At 46.2% G+C, this 17357-nt stretch overlaps 2 protein-coding genes across 9 annotated transcripts in view; both read left to right on the top strand.

Moving 5' to 3' along the window:
* Window positions 1–1844: 1844 nt before the first annotated feature.
* Window positions 1845–15206, top strand: DDX52 (DExD-box helicase 52). Its single transcript, XM_081890389.1, has 15 exons — window positions 1845–1985; window positions 3069–3336; window positions 4285–4424; window positions 5117–5302; window positions 5609–5752; window positions 6519–6630; window positions 6732–6804; window positions 7112–7315; window positions 9030–9120; window positions 9769–9891; window positions 10124–10274; window positions 10808–10883; window positions 11653–11724; window positions 12258–12350; window positions 14402–15206. The coding sequence occupies exons 1-15, from the start codon at window positions 1899–1901 to the stop codon at window positions 14484–14486; spliced, it is 1905 nt and encodes a 634-aa protein (XP_081746515.1). The 5' UTR covers window positions 1845–1898; the 3' UTR covers window positions 14487–15206.
* Window positions 15207–16323: 1117 nt separating this feature from the next.
* SYNRG (synergin gamma) overlaps window positions 16324–17357 on the top strand; it is a 54733-nt gene continuing 53699 nt past the window's right edge. For 6 of the 8 annotated variants that reach the window (XM_081890156.1, XM_081890158.1, XM_081890159.1 and 3 more), the window contains exon 1: window positions 16324–16598. In XM_081890156.1, coding sequence (XP_081746282.1) covers window positions 16456–16598 — 143 coding nt within the window. In that variant the 5' untranslated portion in view covers window positions 16324–16455. The remainder of the gene's footprint in view (window positions 16599–17357) is intronic. The other 2 variants (XR_014163228.1, XM_081890155.1) reach the window with 1 other exon arrangement.

Genomic DNA, 17357 nt, shown 5'->3' on the forward strand with positions numbered 1-17357 from the left:
TCCCCCCCAAAAAAAAGTGGGGGGGGGTGTCCTTCCATTCATAATCTACTTTCCACACCCTCTTAATAGAGTGTCCGGATTTGGGGAGCTCTGTCTGTAATAAATAGGAACACAATGCTTCAAATTGGGATTGTCTGGTTTGTTACTTGCAGTGACTGCTGAAGAAACACCAACGAAGGTTGCGTTGTTGGGTTAGTGGGAAACCACACAAAAAGACAGAGCACAGCAGTAATGTTATTAGGACCCCACAAAGCAGTAAAAAGAATCGCAGTGGATGGCAGTGAATTTTGCACAAATGACACGGCAGTGATAATAATCCATACTTGCATTCAGTCTCTAAGGTGCTCACATCGCTTTATGTAAAGACTGCCATAGGCAACAAGGTTGGTGACAGAGGTGGGCTGAGATTTGAGCATGCACGCTTGGCTTGGAGGGGAAAAGGGAATCTTCTAGGGTGGGTTCTCCCCTCCGAATAAAACTTCCAGAGTAAAATACAAAGAAATCCAAAACATAATAATCACAATAATAATTGTGCTACTCAGTGTAAAGCAATTTAGGCAAATTTTGTAAACCAACCAACCAACCACAAACTTCGTACAGACTACAATGATGTTTTTGCTACCAATGATGTTCATTGTGCTACCAAAGCTGCTGTTTTGTGAGGTTATGTTGCATATTTTAAAATAATAATGTGTTTTTGTGTTCATGAGCTTTTATAATAATATGTATTTTTACCTACACTCTTAAATAAGTTGAAAGCTCCTTGGAGATCTTTTTTGTGCAAAAAGCGACAAACATATATGTAGATAATGATATTGATGGTGAACCTGGAAAAGTGAAGCATTTTATAAAGGAATCCCGGCTCATTAATACAGATAAGTAAGGCTGCACACCCAACCCCACTTAGATGACTATTAAAAATTCTATTCTGCCCTTCATCCAAGGATCACAGGGCGGTTTGCAATATAAAAACACAAAATGCACACCATAATAACAAGCACAAACAATAAATCTCTCTCTCTCCCCTCCCCCGTTTCAAAAGCTACACTTAGCTGGGCATCAGCTCCACGGAACTTAAAAGCATTTACTTCTGAGCAGAGGCAGCCAGCTGTGCGAAGCAGCTGAAGGCGCTGGTCCCCACTGCGTGCCTCGGTTGCCCTCAAGTGGTGGCCACTGGAAGAGCCTCGCGTGAGGCGGCGTTCTCCTCTGAGGCTCAGCATACCGCCAAACGCCAAAGAGATAAAGTCACCATGCACCTATAAATACACTTCCGGGAACCCACGCAAAGAACTGTAACACCGTATATCATAGATATTTCGGGGTAGAGCGGCTCCTCTTTTTCTATATATTATTAGAAATGTAATTTTATTGCTTTAAAACAAAATTGTTAAAATATTTGGATGATGTCTGAAGACTGCAGTCCAGTGGCTACTTACCTGGAAGTTAAGTCTATTCTGTAGAAGCCTATAAAACCCCACTCAGAAGAAAGTTCTATTGACTTTACTGGAGCTTACATACTTTGTCTCTGAAGCCAAAGCAGGTGCTGTAACTTGCCAGCGGTTTGACTTTACCCCCAGAAGGCGCAGTCTTCCGTCGTCTCCCGAGGCGTGCAGATAGATGCCAAACCACAAAAGGAGCTTCTAGTCAAAGTGAGGGCGTCATATGGAACCCGGAACGTAGGGCTAGCCGTACCTCATCTTCTCCTCCCCTATCTCTATAAAGAGAAAAGCGACTCTCTAATTTCCTTACCCTCTCTCTATGGTTCTACGACCGGAACCGCTCCGCCTTACTTCCGTTTCTTCTTCCGGGTTCGCCCCCCTCCCGCCCGGTCTCCGAGTCCCCCGTTGCCGAGCAACGCGGGCACTTCCTTCCGGGCCGCGCGGTGCCTGTCGGGAAGCATGGATTCGCACGAGCTCTTCCGAAAGCTCGGAGCCGGCGCCAAGTTCGACGTGAAGCGCTTCAGGAGAGACGCGGAGCGATTCAAGGTAAAAGGGGGGGGGGGCAAAAAGACAGCAAACCTCCCCCTGCCTGGAAGCCTCATCCCTGGCTTCACTTTCGTGCTTGGGCCTAGTTCCACGGGAAATGCGCTCTGTTCGCCCCCAGGAGCCTTTGGTTCCATTCTTCTTATTATTCTTATTATTATTTTAGTCTCAGTCTTATTCTCTCGTTCTCATTTACGGACAGTTTAATTTTCATGTCCCTGACAAAAATGGGCTGAGAGCTTTTGCCAGGAGTGAGGAATTTGCTTCCCACGCATTTTCCTTCTTCTCAACCTTCTGGGGACCACATGACAGTAGTGGGCAGGGCCAGAAGAAAAAAAATGGGTGGGGTAAATGGAAGTAAAATGCAACCAAGTATATGGTTAAACCCAGAGTGGTTTTTTTCTTTAAAAAGTGTTTAGGGGTACTCTCATTTTGACTCAAGAAAATGACCATTTTATAGATCAAATCGGGAAAAATAAATACAGTAAATGGGCAAAAGTACAAAGATTCACAAAATGTTTAGGGGTATGCATACCCCTGCATCCCCCCAGAAAAAAGCACTGGTTAAACCAGTTTCTACACACCTCTCTCTCTCTCTCTCTCTCTCTCTCTCTCTCTCTCTCTCTCTCTCTCCCCCCCCCCCCCAAGCAACTGCCATTTGTCTCCAGCCAGCCAAAATCACTCACGGAGGCAGTAAAGTATAGCTCATGAAAGGTATGGCCTGGGGAGTCTTCTGAAGGTCAAATAGAGAAGCACAAAGGGCCATTTTTGGTTTATGGGCTTGAGGTTGTCCCATCCTGTCTTACTCTACAGTGGTCTTTAAGATGCCACCAGGCGCTTTGATTGTTTTTATTCCAAGAGACGCACATAGCTATGCCTTTGGAAGTATTTTTTATCACACTGCACATTTTATTCTTGCAAAGCAGTGGCATAATGGAGTAGGGATGAAGCACCATTTATTTTACAGTGGGGTGAAATGATGTGTTCTCTATTTGAAGGTCCTCTGCATGGCAAATGGTACCTGGTTCTCCCTGGGGAGACAAGAACTCTAAACCACAGGGATGTTGTGAATCTGTTTCATTTCAGGTGATCAGAACTAAGGATAAAGAAGCCGGAGCATCAGAGATTCTGGGAGAGCTTGACTTCTTTGCTAACCCAAGCAAAAAACCACCCAATCCTTCTGATGATGGCGGAGGAGGAAATTGTCTTCGTGAACCCCAAGCTGAAGCATTGGAATCACAACCTGAAAATAAAGGAAATGAACCCGGATTGGTGGGCAAGGCGGGGGCTGCAGAGAAGAGAAAAGGAGATGGGCAAAGCATGGAAGGGAGGGGCAAAAAGAAAAAGGCTCAAGGTAAATGAGTGAGCTGTTCTTTTTAAAAAGAATACATTCTTTTTTATTCTTGTTAATGAGGCATCCAGGAAGCATGGGCAGTTGTCAAGTGATACAAACTCATTTGTACACAGTTGTGGCAGCAGAGTAACACTTTAGTATGATTAATCTCTGAATTGCCTTCCACATATATACTCCAAGCAATTTTAGGGGCATTTTCTTAAAAAACAGCACAAGAACAACAGAATATAGCTATAATGAACAATGCTGGTCTTCTGGTGGCTTATAATGTTTTCTTGCTGGGTTCAGAAGCTGATTGGATATTCTTCTTGGATCCTGATCTCCTGTTTTACTTCTACCTGTGATGTACACGGGGCTTACCTGTACTGAGTTGTGCCTTTATTGTAATAGGTAGCTTAGAGGAGTTGGTGTAGTTGCTGACTTGTGTTGCACTAGCAGTAATACTACTACTAATAATTTTATTATTTGTACCCCACTCATCTGACTGCGTTGCCCCAGCCACTTTGGGTAGCTTCCAACATAATATAAAAAGTTTGGCCCGCAAGGCCACTTCCCCGAAACCAAACCTGCCTGTCAATCATCTGATAGGCCAGGAGTGGGCAGGGTTCAATCTTTCTTGGTGCTGCTTTGCCAAACTGCCCCACTTTGACAGGTGGGAGGGACCGCCTAACTTTCATTAACCTAATTATTATTTACATTTTGATTTTTCTGTGAACCACTTTGAATGCAGATTTATATGGGTAAAATGGATCTCATAAATGACGATGGCAAATGGCAACATCATCACTACCTGTCAAAGTTGGCCTGTAGGGGTGGGTGTAGATAAAAGTTCGGGCCCACTGAGCCAAAAAAAGTTTCCCATCCCTGTCTGAAGTGGTGATTACACAGCAATTTAGTCTTCATCTTTTCATTCTGGTTTATATACATGGATGTTCTTGAAACTTTCAGAGGCAGCCCCCATAAATCTTGGTGCTGAAAATGAGGGGATATTGTGGATGTCCACTCTGGAAGCAAAGCTCAGCGCTCCAAGGAGCAAGGGGGAGAAGGAGCTCCCTGCAGCAAAATTGGAACAAGCTAGACAAGAAAAGGTGAGTTGGTTCTCTTTAGTGTGCTACCTGCAAGCGATTTGGAAGTAGATCAGGTGATAGCCGTGAAACGCTCTGGGGTGACCTTGGGTCTGTTGCCTTCTATCTGTCAGTCTAACCTACCTCACAGGGTTGTTGTGAGAATGAAACAGGGAGGAAAACAGGGTGTACCACCTTTAGTTCCTTGGAGGGGATAGGTGGGGTGTGAATGAAACTAATTAATTAAATATAAAGTCTGCTGAAAAAATGACATGTACTTTAATCTTAAATGATTGAGGTTTGAATTTGAAGGTTAGCACGAGTTAAGAGCATGATCAAGGGATCCTGACTATCATTTCATCTCAGAACATATGATAGCAGGGATTGATTTCTAGCAGGTGAGCAGTCACATTTCTAAAAGTGTTCAAAAAAGTTTTGCCAAGTGAACTTCAAGTCTGCATCCCCAGGGACCCCGAGATTGCTGCAGTAATGAGCTTGCATTTTCAAAAGTTGTATTAGTTACTGGCATTTTAAATTTGCAGGACATGTTTAGGTCTCCCTCCACCCCCGAGCTGAAAGTTTACATGTCAAAAATTGTGTGCTTTAGTGTAATCTTAAGACTGGCAACCAAAGCATGTAGATGTGGGGTTTCTTTTTAAATTTAAAAAATAATGACTTCCACTTTAATGTAGCATGTACATATTGGAATTTTCTAGGTAAATCACTTCAGAAATAAGCACAAGATCTACATTCAGGGAACAGATCTTCCAGAACCTATTGCTACGTTTGAGCAACTTGCAAAGGAATACAACGTCCACCAGAAGATCATGCAGAACATTGAAGCTGCAGGGTTCCAGACTCCCACACCGATTCAGATGCAGGCTATTCCTGTCATGCTCCATGTGCGTCCTTGGTTTAATCTTTCACTTTGAGGTGAAACGGTGATGTAGTCTGTGATGTTCCTTAAGTTATCCTTGTTTAACTTCTCCACCGGCAAGATGGTGGGGGGACGGCACCTATTTTGCAGACGTGTTATGAACTCAGATTGAATTATTACCCAAAGTCCTTTTTGTGCATATTATATACTATAAATGACAGGGAGAACTGAACATTTCTGTGGTGCATTTTTCACCCATTGTGGCTTTCAGCACTGTGCCAGGTGCCTAACCCAGCCTTGGCTCATTCCCTTTTCTCCTCCACCCCACCAGGGTCGTGAACTTCTGGCCTGTGCCCCCACTGGTTCAGGGAAAACATTGGCTTTCGGCGTTCCTGTTTTAGCACACCTGAAACAACCTATGAATAAAGGTTTCAGAGCACTGATAATATCCCCTACGCGGGAGCTTGCCAATCAGGTATGACTATGTTATGGTATTGTATTGTATTTTTGCCCTAAATTGGATTTGACGGTGCGTTTAATGCTTGCTGTCAGGTTGTGAAAGCTAAACAGGGAAGTGCTTCACCCATGTGGTACATTCGTCATGTAAGCTTTCCCAAAGGAATAGTGGGCAGTAAGTAAGATGTTGACTAATAGGTGAGAACAGTGAGTTGCTTTAAATGGTCATATGTCTGTCTTTGTAGACCCTGACTACCCACTTTGCTTGGGGTTGGGGGGTACCTTGTACTTATTTACATTACACATTTATACACCACCGTTTAGACAAAGAAAGGGCTCTCAGAGCAACTTTCAAAAACTCAGGCTTACAATTTTAAAAGATATGTCATCCAAGGAAAAAAGGAATAGCTGGGAGGAGGAAAAAGCAAGCTCAAGCATAAATTTGTAAAGCTGCATCTGATACCAGTGGTAGTTCTGACTTCCAGTATATTTGTCCATCTAGCCCAGTATTATCTACTCTGATTGCCATCAGCCCATTCTGGGTCTCTGGCAGAAGTCTTTCCCATCATCTGCTACATAATCTTGTTTTTTGAGTTGGAGAAGCTGGATTGAACCTTGGATCTGTGCTGAAATATGGGCCCTTCAGTCTGTCATTGCTGTTTATTGTTGTTGTTATTATTCTGCTCTTGAACATAACTCTGAATGTGAAGATAATTGGGTTCTTTTTTAAAAAATGGCATTCATGTTCATTTTAAAAATTAAATGATTATTCCTTTATATTTTAGACACACCGAGAGCTGCTTAAGCTGTCAGAAGGTATCGGCTTCAGAATACACATGATCCATAAAGCTGCTGAGGCTGCGAAAAAGTTTGGGCCAAAGTCGTCTCAGAAATTTGGTAACTTGGACATAAACTGGAGTTCACAGATTCCAATCCACTCCCTATTCCATTGCCCCGCCTGGCTAATTGTGTGTATGTCCCCCCTCTCCCACCCATAGATATTCTGGTGACTACTCCGAACAGACTTGTCTATCTTCTGAAACAAGACCCTCCAGCAATAGATTTGACCAGGTAAAAAAACAGAGCTCTCATTTAAAATAAGTTCCTTCAGTCTACCAGCATGTTTGACACATGCACTAAAATTTCTGAGTCCAGCCTCTGGCACCACCCTGAGCTCCTTGGAGAAAAAGTGGACTGTAAATGTAAGTTTATATACCTCACTTTAATACTAGCCAGGGGTGAAACCACTTCAAGGATTCATTCTTAGCAAGGCCATCTGGGAAAGGGTGTGCCCTGTGTCTGATCCTACTGGCTGTGTAAGACTTGTACATCATTCTCCCCTCTAAACTGCAAATGTCCGCCTTCTGCTTTGCCCTAGGGTTGAGTGGCTGGTGGTGGACGAGTCGGACAAGTTATTTGAAGATGGGAAGACGGGCTTCCGGGACCAGCTTGCCACCATCTTCCTGGCGTGCACCTCCCACATTGTCAAGAGAGCCATGTTCAGTGCAACCTTTGCCCACGACGTAGAGCAGTGGTGCAAACTCAACCTAGACAACATAGTGTCTGTCTCTATTGGAGCAAGGCAAGTGTGGAAGACTGAGCGTTGCCCCTTTCTCTCTCTCTCTCTCTCTCTCTCTCTCTCTCTCTCTCTCTCTCTCAATGTTCTCACTTTCCTGTTTCTAGCTGGAGAAGCTGGTTGATTTTTGTCACACTTCCTTGAGCTTTGTGGAGCATTTGAGTATTTTTGCCTTAAGGCTGTCATGAAGGAAGAGGACACTTGAAAAGTCCCTTTGCCTGCTGTCTTCCCCCTCTGGGACCTGATTCTTTCCATTTGGTTCCATTCACTGTCATTGCGTACTTTTTACAGTCTCTTGTGCTGCTGAAGAGGCAAGCGGTTTTAGCCTGAAGAGTCTGCTTGCCTCTTCAGCACATAGTGGAAACTTTAGGGACCTCTGACTTTTTGGTGTTGCCTTGCCAAGTTTTAGGGTTGGCTGGAAAGTGTGTTAAGGAGTACTGTGCATTAACTGTGGAATTAGGACGGAGTACTTAAAGCTGTCTCTCAGCTCATACTGCAAACCCCCCAGGTTGCAAAAAGTCCAGTGCTGTTCTTTACACAGGACTGGGTGGGTGAGAGAGGAGGAAGTATGAATAGTGCTTTCTTTCTTTCTTGGGGCTGCGTGGATGGAGCAGAACTGCTCTAAATAAGTCACCCTTGCTGAGGTCTCCCTCATCCTGTGACGGCTTTAAGGAAAGGAAAGAACTCTGTTCAGTGAGCCCCATCAATCTGGGAGCCCTCAGAGCTCTCCTTAGGCCACACCCCTTACCAGCCCTGCTTTGCACCATCCTTCAGTGATTTTGCCTGGTTGGGAATGCGTCGTTGAACTGATAGTATCTTTTGCTTGCTTGGATAGAGGACAGAGAAGGGTTTGCGAGTGTGCGTGTGAAAACTAGCCTTCTGGAGGAAAAAGTTGTTTTCTGGCCCTGCCCACCATATGGCCCTCAGCCCCACCTCTGGTTAACACCCATGCTATTGGTAGTTTTCTCACTCTGACAATTCCTTTTGAAGTACAGTGGTGCCCCGCAAGACGAACGCCTCGCAAGACGAAAAGCCCGCTAGACGAAAGGGTTTTCCGTTTTGGAGGCGCTTCGCAAAACGAATTTGCCTATGGCTTGCATCGCAAGAAGAAAGCCCATAGGGAAATCTCCGGGGACCTCTTTTAAATGCTAGCGGTGGGGAGCAAAGCCTTCCCCCCCCCCCGGCTTTCAGAAGAGGTCCAGGAAGGCCAGCGGGGGCCGAAAGGCTTTGCTCCCCACCGCCAGCATTTTAAAAGCAGTCCGGGATAGCAGGGAAGCGCTTCCCGCTATCCCAGATGGCTTTTGAAGGCAGGCGGGGGGGAGCAAAGACTTTTGCCCCCCCGCCCGCCTTCAGAAGAGGTCCAGGACTTTGCTCCTCCCCGCCTGCCTTCAAAAGCCCTCCGGGAGCATTTTAAAATCGTCCCGGGACAGCGGAGGAATCTCTGCTCTCCCGGGAAGGCAGGCGGGGCGGGAAGCAAAGACTTTCGCCCCCCGTCGGCCTTCAGAAGAGGTCGTAGGACAGACTGTCCCCGGACCTGGCCTGAAGGCGGTTTCCATAGGAACGCATTAATTGATTTTTAATGCATTCCTATGGGAAACCGTGCTTCGCAAGACGAAAAGACTTGCGGAACGGATTAATTTCGTCTTGCGAGGCACCACTGTAACTTTAATCCCAGTCCATCTTCAAGCCTTGACAATGCCTACCTGTTCTTTGATTTCAGGAATGCTGCAGCTGAGACCGTGGATCAGGAGCTCTTGTTCGTTGGATCAGAGATGGGGAAACTGCTAGCGATGAGGGGCCTTGTGAAAAAGGTTGTTTCCCAGAGTGGTTTGGCGGCCAGTCCTCCTTCCTAGAAAACTAGGGATTGCAGCTGTCCAAAGGGAATAGTGTTCTCCCAACAGCTCTCAGCGCTCTTTAACAAACTGCACTTCCCAGTTTGACTAACACCCAATGCAATCCATTGGAACAAGTGGGGCTTCCAATTAAACATAGATAGGGCTTCGTTGCACGAGTTGCTACCCCTGGGTCTGGGTCTCCTGACCTTTGTGATCAGACTTCCCCCAACTTTTGGACCTCCAGATGTTTCAGACTACAAATCCCATCATCCCTCGCCAGCACAGGTATGCTGACTGGGGAAGCCCAGGGAGAAAGAGAATGAAGCAGCCCACCTGTGCACTGCTCATATGCCTAAGATCCCCGGGGTTGAATCACTGTTCACATTCTGTGCTTTGATTGCAAACTCCCTGGCACAGAAATACTTAGGCCATTTTTGCTGGGTATCTTTGTGAAGCTTGTGCTGGCAGAGGCCAATTGGAGCCGTCGCCCGAAACAGCTGGCAGCCAGCAGGGTGGGGAAGGCTGATCATGGCTGACTATCTCAATAATGCTACCAGGCCCTTTTCGCATGTGATCAGCCACCAAGCTTTCTTTCACCCCCTCCTTCCCTCTTTCTCTTTGCAGGACTTCACACCACCTGTCTTGGTCTTTGTCCAGTCCATTGAACGGGCAAAAGAGCTTTTCCACGAGCTCATTTATGAAGGCATCAACGTGGACGTCATTCACGCAGACAGGACCCAACAGCAGGTAGGAGAAACGCTGCTGAACGCGGAAGGCAAGTCTGAGCCGCTAGGTTGTTCCTCCGTTTTCCTTGACATGTTTAGAAGCAGGTGTCAGGGGAGGAACCCGCACCCAGGAATTGATGCAGCTTGAGCAATTCTGTGTTGCCAGCTTGGCGTTATAGAAGCCGCAGTGTAATTGTGGCTTTTGTGAAGCTGGAGGGGGGAAAAACCACGATACACGTTTCTGTTTCCCCTAGAGAGACAGTGTCGTCCACAGTTTCAGAGCAGGGAAGATTTGGGTCCTTATCTGTACTGCTCTGTTGGCAAGAGGCATCGACTTCAAAGGAGTGAACATGGTTATTAATTTCGACTTCCCGAGTAGCGCTGTGGAATACATCCACCGGATCGGTGAGTGTGGGCTGCGCATTTCCATCACACGGCTCTTGGCTATTTCAGACTTCTGTCTACTCCCGCTAAAGGTTGGGAGGTCCTCCTTGTGGGCTTCCCAGAAGAGGCATCTGGTTGGCCACTGTGAGATCAGGTGTTGGAGCAGATGGGCCTTTGGCCTGATCCCACAGGGCTCACCTTATGGGGAGAACAATAGCACAACCATACCTTGCACAGGTGGGGTCCGGACAATCAGTCTTTGGTGTCTTGCAGTTAAAAACACACAGATGATAGATAGATAGATAGATAGATAGATAGATAGATAGATAGATAGATAGATGAATGATAAGTTTGTTTTCTCAGCTGGAGCGATACTCTTGAAAGTGTGCAAGCAATGCTTTGTGAATCTTGGGCCCCTGAGTGACACCTAAAGGGTTCTCAGTCATGTTGGCTTGGGCTGCTGGGAGCTGAACCCCCTTTATAATGTTTATTCTGTGCTGGCATGTGCTCAAAAGGGAGATTTGCTTATATGTTCCTTTCCTCCTCCTCCACAGGCCGCACAGGAAGAGCAGGGCACACTGGAAAAGCAATCACCTTCTTCACTGAAGACGACAAGCCATTACTGCGAAGGTACCTCCCTTGCTCACTGCTGTTGCTGTGACTTTTTGCCGCTTGCTTGTTTCCGTTGCGATTTTGGTCCCTGGTTGGCGACTCGTTTTCTTTTGCTTTTTTAATAGTAAGGGCTGAAGAGCCTGCAGCATTGACTGGCTCTGCCTGCTCCTTCGCTGGTGAAGGGCTCTTCCCCCATTGTGAGCAATTACATAGGCATTGGGAGGAGCTCTTTAGCAGCTCTCCCCTCCTACTGTTGACTTGGAATGAGGATAATCTTGTAGCAAAACTCATCATAAATGGCAGGGGGCCCCCTCTGCCAAAGCCACTTTTCATCTTTCAACTGTGGGGGTGGTCAAGTGCCCTTTTCCTGTGCCTTTGAACCCAAGAGGGACTTAGGAAGCTGCCTCTTACTGATTCAAATCATTGCTCTGCCTAGCTTAATAGTATCTACACTGATTGGCAGGAGCTCCAATTTCAGACAAGACATCTTTCCCAGCCCTTCTTGGAGATGCCAGGATTGAACCTGGGACCCTCTGTATGAAAGCCACTGAGCCATGACCCTTCCCTTATAGTTTCTTCCTAAGAGGTTGGTGTATTTACATAGTGGGGGGCTGACTCTGGGGATATTTGGAGGCCCAGTAACCTATAGCAAATATCAACTTTTGCCAGATCAAGTTTTTCTACAGTGGTGCTCTTGCTCCTCTGACTGAAACAAACTTGGCAGAGAATTATTGACTCTCTCCTCCCTCCCTGCACCTCTGCCATCCCTCATTTTCTTTCCTTACAGTATCGCCAGTGTCATTCAGCGAGCTGGATGTCCTGTGCCAGACTACATAAAACATTTCCGCAAGCTTCAAAGGTAAGTGAGCATTTTGATCGAGCCAAATAGGAGAACGATGGTGAAAGAGCACCAGGAGTAGTTCTGTTTCTCCTATCTACCAGTCCTCACCCTGCTCCCTCATTTTTATTTTTTTTGTCCACACCTGTTGGGCTCTGGTCACTTGTGGCTGCTCTGGTCCTAGTGATCTTGGACGGCTGGTTCAGGGACATGGTACTGCAGCTGATGCTCTTTGGCTCTTGGAAGGGAATGCTGATGCTCTTTGACTCAGGAGGTAATGCAGTAGGAGGTTGAGCAGTTTGGTGGGCGGAGGGGAGCAAGAGTGTGATGGTCAGAGTGGAGTGAGGGAAGGTAGAAGTGTTTGGTAGTGGTTGAGAATTAGGCAGTGGGAGTGGCTTTGAGCCCCCCAGGCAGGGGCAGTACAGAAGGGTGGCAAGGACCTTAAGCTGCCTGCCTGTGCTCTATGTAAACCACCTTCAGCTGGTTGTGGGGTTTTCTGCTCTCCTGAAAGCCTTTCCTTTCCCCCTCTCCCCTTGCCCCAATGTCATTTTCAGCAAGCAAAAGAAGAAGTTGATTAAGAAGCCTTTGGAAAGGGAACACATTCTTACATCTCCCCAGTTCTTACGCCGGAAAGCCAAGAGAAAAAAGTAAGCTGAATTTTACTTGTTAAAAGCTTTTAGAGGGGTGGGGAAAGAGGTGTAATTTCACTTAACCAGTTCTGCAGGACAGAGGAAAAGAGTGTGAGAAATGTTATTCCCAGTTCTATTTATCCAGGTAAATGAAGCAGAATCAGACCATTCATGCATCTGTTCTCCTCCCAGAGCTACAATGCCCAGAGTTCCCTGGGAAGAGAGATTAGTGGTTAAACCACTCTGAGAATTGTAGCTTATTTATTGGGTATATGAAGGAAGTTCTAGCACCCTTAACAAACTACAGTTCCCAGGATTCTTTGGGGGAGGCCATGCCCTCCAAATGTTTAGAACTACCACTGCTATCAGCCACTGCTACATGCCTGTCAAAGTTATACAACATTTCTGTGTTGAAGAGTTTGCAATCAAGGGACAGAATTTCAACAGTGATTTGTCCCTGTGGATCTTTTGATGAATGAGCAGAGGGCATGGATGGGCTGTTTTGTCCTCCTAGTTCAGGATATTTTCTCCTTAACATCTGTGCACAAGTGGATTGAAGCCACCAACCTGCCGGGCCTCTCAATGAATGGCAACCACCCAGCTGCTCATAGAGAGGGGATCTGTGTTTGACCTTGAGAGGAGAGCCCTTCAGATTTCTTGAAGGTGGGGAGGCATCTGGGCCCCGTTCTGACAGTGGGGATGCTCACGTATACCCAAACTGCTGTTGATTATGGCTTAATTTCAGGGTTAATGCACAAGCCACGAGTCTCTCAAACATCTTAACCCATGTCTCTCTTATGTACTGTCCACCTGTCCTTCACTCAATGTGATCTTACATTGACTGGATTGGAGATGGTGGTGTGAGTTTTTTACCCTGAAATTCGATTCTGCTCCTGAGTTAGCTGGAGAGAGCATGGCCTTCTGGTGTTCAAAAGGGATTCAGGTTTAAAAACAGCACTTCCAAAATCTGGCTCCCACACAGTCTCCTGCTGTTCTTTTCCCCTCTACCACGTCAAGGCAGAGAGAAAGAGACTTTGCAAAGCTGATTCTTGCAAGCTGCACGTCAGTGACCAAGAGCAGTTACCAACATTTGTTGTTGTTGTTGTTGCTGCTGCTGCATAAGAAGGGTGTTTCAGTAACATTCAGTGGAATGTAGAATTGGGAAGAAAACACAGAGAGAGGAGGAGGTGTCTTCAGATCTGAGCTTCAGTGTGAGAGAAGGTAGAACCACCTTGGGGAGGAACCATATTTCAGCAGCATCTCCAGTTAACAGGATCAGGTTGCAGGAGACAGAGAAAGACATTCCATCCTGAGACTCTGGAGGGCCACTGCCAGCCAGAGTAGACAATTCTGGAGGGCAGCTTCATACATTCCTATGTAGCTCAGTGGTAGAGCATCTGCTTTGCATGCAGAAGGTGCCACCTTCAATCACTGGCATCTCCAGATAGGACTGAGAATGTACTTTATCTGAAAGCCTGGAGAGCATCTGTCAGTTCTGCCAAATCTCATCCACACAGTTCTGCCCTCTGAACATTTGGGCAACACGGGAACCAAATGGAGCCCAGAAAGTGCCCTTTTCCTGGCGTGTGAACCCTTTGTCCAAGTTAGTGCTTTTCACATAAATCCTCAAGTCTGACTGCTTTTAACATTCACACCTTTCTACTTAGCTTTAAAAAAAACCTTTAAATAGGCTTTCTCATGCCAGCTTTTTTGTTTATTAGCAGGTAGGCAAAGTGCTTTAGTTCTCTGTAGCTCATATTTATACTCAAGTTACATAAGCACCAGCTCTGTATTAAACTCTGCCAGAAGTGAAATATTGAAGATAAAAAATTACCTTAGACTGAACACAACCATCAGTCTATCTAGCCTAGCATTGCCCGTTCTACCTAGCAATACTCAAGGCCCCTTTTTAGCTGGATTTGAACCTGGGATCTTCATGCGCAGAGCGCACTCTACAACTGTAGGCCCCACTCTACACAATCTGCTTTGTTGACAGCTGGTAGACTGCTATGAGAGCCTGATGATTGTTATTAAAGTTGGTTACATGAAGGTACTTTTTTCCCTTTTAGGAGAATTGCTCAGAAAGGAGTGAAGAAAGATTCCAAGGAAGCCAAAACCGAGAATTCTCAGGCACAGACTGTTCCAGAAAACTGATGCAGCGCTTTGAAGCATTGCTGAAAATAAGCAGGGATGCTATGTTATTTGTAGGAATCTGGGAAGCCACACGGACCACTGATGGAACAAAGAGCTTTTTTATATTATTTTGCCTCTCTCTGTTATGTTTTTTGGCAGAAAGCAAGCTCTTTCCTGCCATTGTTGGGGGGGTCAGGCCATCCTGTGCTGTGACATTTTTTTGCCAGGCTTCAAGGACGACAGTGCAATGGCAGAAGTGGCTCATCTTCCTTCACTTGATGATAAACGTTCTTGCATCCCTGGGTGCTCAGGGGGACTTCCCATGTCAGTAAAGGAAGACAGGAGGGCCGAAGGGGTGCCCTGCCACTTATGCCTTCAGATTGCTTTCTCTTGTACCCCAGTCTAGCAAGTAAAGCAGGGATAGGGAGCCTGTGGATCCCTCCAGATGTTGGGTTTCCAACTCCCATGTACTCCAGCAGCATCCGGAGGACCACAGGTTCCCCATTCCTGCTTGCTATACAGTATTAGGTTCTGTAGCTGCTATAAGGTGTAAGACACAGTCGTTGCAGGCTGGATGCTGCAAATTTATAACACACAGGAGAGTGAATTTTAAATCCACAGTAAAATATCTGTGGATGGAAATACCCAAGAGTGTGTTCTTCTTGCACAAATTTACATGCTTTACACAGGTTCATCGGCCATAAAATCTGTAAGTCTTCCCAATAAACTGCCTCCAAATGGTTTCGCTATGCCTTGCGTCTTATGTTCCTAAATATTTCTTCATTTTTTGTTGCAATTTTTTGGGTTAAGCTGTTCAAAGGAAAAGATACACCATAACGAGAGAGATGTCTCTATAGAGCAGAGGTGTGGAACCTTTTTGGCCTGCCCTACACTGCTAAGAATGCTTTCCTTCTCCATTCTAGAAATATATATTTTACCAGTATCTTTCCAAAGACTCAGAAATGGGTAGCAAAATGAGAAACACCTCTGCAGGCACACACACCTATTACTAAAAATTCAGCATCTATTTCTTTTATGAATTTAATAATGGGGTTTTATCCACCTAAGTCATACAATAGTCCACATAAAATGTTGGTCATGTCTGTTGATCTGAATGGATCTATTTTAAGGCCTCGTTAGATACACCTCAGGGAAAAAAACATGCAATATATTGAGAAATCTGCGTATATCTATAGATACTTGCTCATTTAGATCTGTATATGAGCTGTCAATATTGTATATTTAATACATATAGGAATCTGAGAACTATATACCCATCTTGTTAAATCTTTATAGTTGTTAGATCTCTAATCTTTATATATATTACAAAGAGCTTTAGGTCTACAGCTAGAAAAAACACACGCATACATCTTTCTGACTGTAGTTTGTTTTACTCTTCAATGTATTGTCAGGGCTTTTTTTTTTGGCATGTGTTAAAACTTATTTTTACTGTGTGTGCCTTGAGGTGACTGTGGAGAGAAGGCGGCTAAAAAGTATTATATTTATTTATACCTCTTTCTCCGCCCCCCAGGAGAGGGGGCGGGGGGAAGAGACACAGGACAGCTTTGGCAAACGGAAACAGGTAATAATAATGATAATGAAAAGACTAGAAATAAATTCTAATTATTGGTAAAGCAGAGCGGGTGGGGATGGAGAGACCTTTAGGATGAGTAATAGCAGCCTCCATCCTGACCCACACCTGGAGGGCACCTACAGCGACCACCCACCCCTGCCTATAGGGTGACTCTCCCTACGCCTCACAAGACCCCTCAGTTCCCCACTTTGTGGGGGAGAGAGAAGAGGGCGGCTAGACCCCGCTCCTTCCCGCCCCTCAAGGCGGGCGCTGCCCAGCCGGTGGGCCGGGCCTGGCGGGGGCGAGGCGAGGAGGCTCTGCCCCGGAAGTGGCGGCGGCGGCGGCGGCGGCCCAGCTGACAGGAGCCCGAGAGGGAGGCCCTGCTTCGGGCTCCTGCCTCAGTCGCCGGGCAGCAAGATGGCGCTGCGGTCGGGCCAGGGAGCCGGCGGCGGCGGCGGTTCCCTCAGCACCTCCCCGGCCGCCGCCGCTTCTCTGCCGGGCACCGCCGGGCCGCCTCCGGGAGCAGCAGGTGGCGCCGGAGGAAGCCCCGGGCCTGCCAGGTAGGAGGGGATCCCGCGGCCGGAGGGGAGGCGGGAAGGGAGGCGCGCTGCTTCTCAGGTGACTTTGGCATCTCGGATTATTCAAGGATCCCTGGAGCGACTTTTAAAGCCTTTGGGGGGGGGGATATTCCCCACCCCGCACCAATTAAACCTAAATATATAGGAGAATACCTAGGAGGAAGGAGAAGATAGGCACCCACATCATACCTAACACGTACATCATGGTTACTTCAATTTAGAGCCCGCCCTTCCATCCAAAGGAGAGCGTTTATATATGTGTGTATCTATCTACATAGTGCACAGGCTATAGATATTAGTATTTGCACGTATAGGCCAAGTGGCAATGCGCAGCCTGTATGTTAGCTACTTGCCTATGTTATCTTAAATATTTTCTTTCAGATGCTTTAAATGTGATTGATTGGGTGGAGTCTTACTCAGCATAGGCAACACACACATAGTATACAACAGCATACATAATGTGTGTGTACTTAATCTGCTTTTTCTCTCAGATAATTATGGATAATGGTTGGAGCGGGTGGATCTTTCGCCGTCTTAAAATACTGTAAAGCCATTCTGATGGATACCTAAGAATGTGTTGTATGGGCTTATATACCTTATCCGGTTGGTGATCCTTAACATAATAGCATTATAAGTATTTAACACCCAGTATTTAACATCCGGTCAGTGAATGGTTGCTAACCAGTTGACTGAGCTCCACAGGGTCTTTAAGCAAGTACTCAAAACAAAATATTGAGGCTT

This window comes from Podarcis melisellensis (genome assembly GCF_964234715.1).
Source record: "Podarcis melisellensis genome assembly, chromosome: 15".
NCBI classification, from domain to species: Eukaryota; Metazoa; Chordata; class Lepidosauria; order Squamata; family Lacertidae; genus Podarcis; species Podarcis melisellensis.

Excerpts from the sequence above, each read along its gene's own strand:
- DDX52 (XM_081890389.1), top strand. The coding sequence starts at position 1,899 with ATGGATTCGCACGAGCTCTTCCGAAAGCTCGGAGCCGGCGCCAAGTTC. Across the intron at positions 3,337-4,284 it reads CAAAAAGAAAAAGGCTCAAG|AGGCAGCCCCCATAAATCTT; the intron begins GTAAATGAGTGA and ends TGAAACTTTCAG. Across the intron at positions 6,631-6,731 it reads AAAGTCGTCTCAGAAATTTG|ATATTCTGGTGACTACTCCG; the intron begins GTAACTTGGACA and ends TCCCACCCATAG.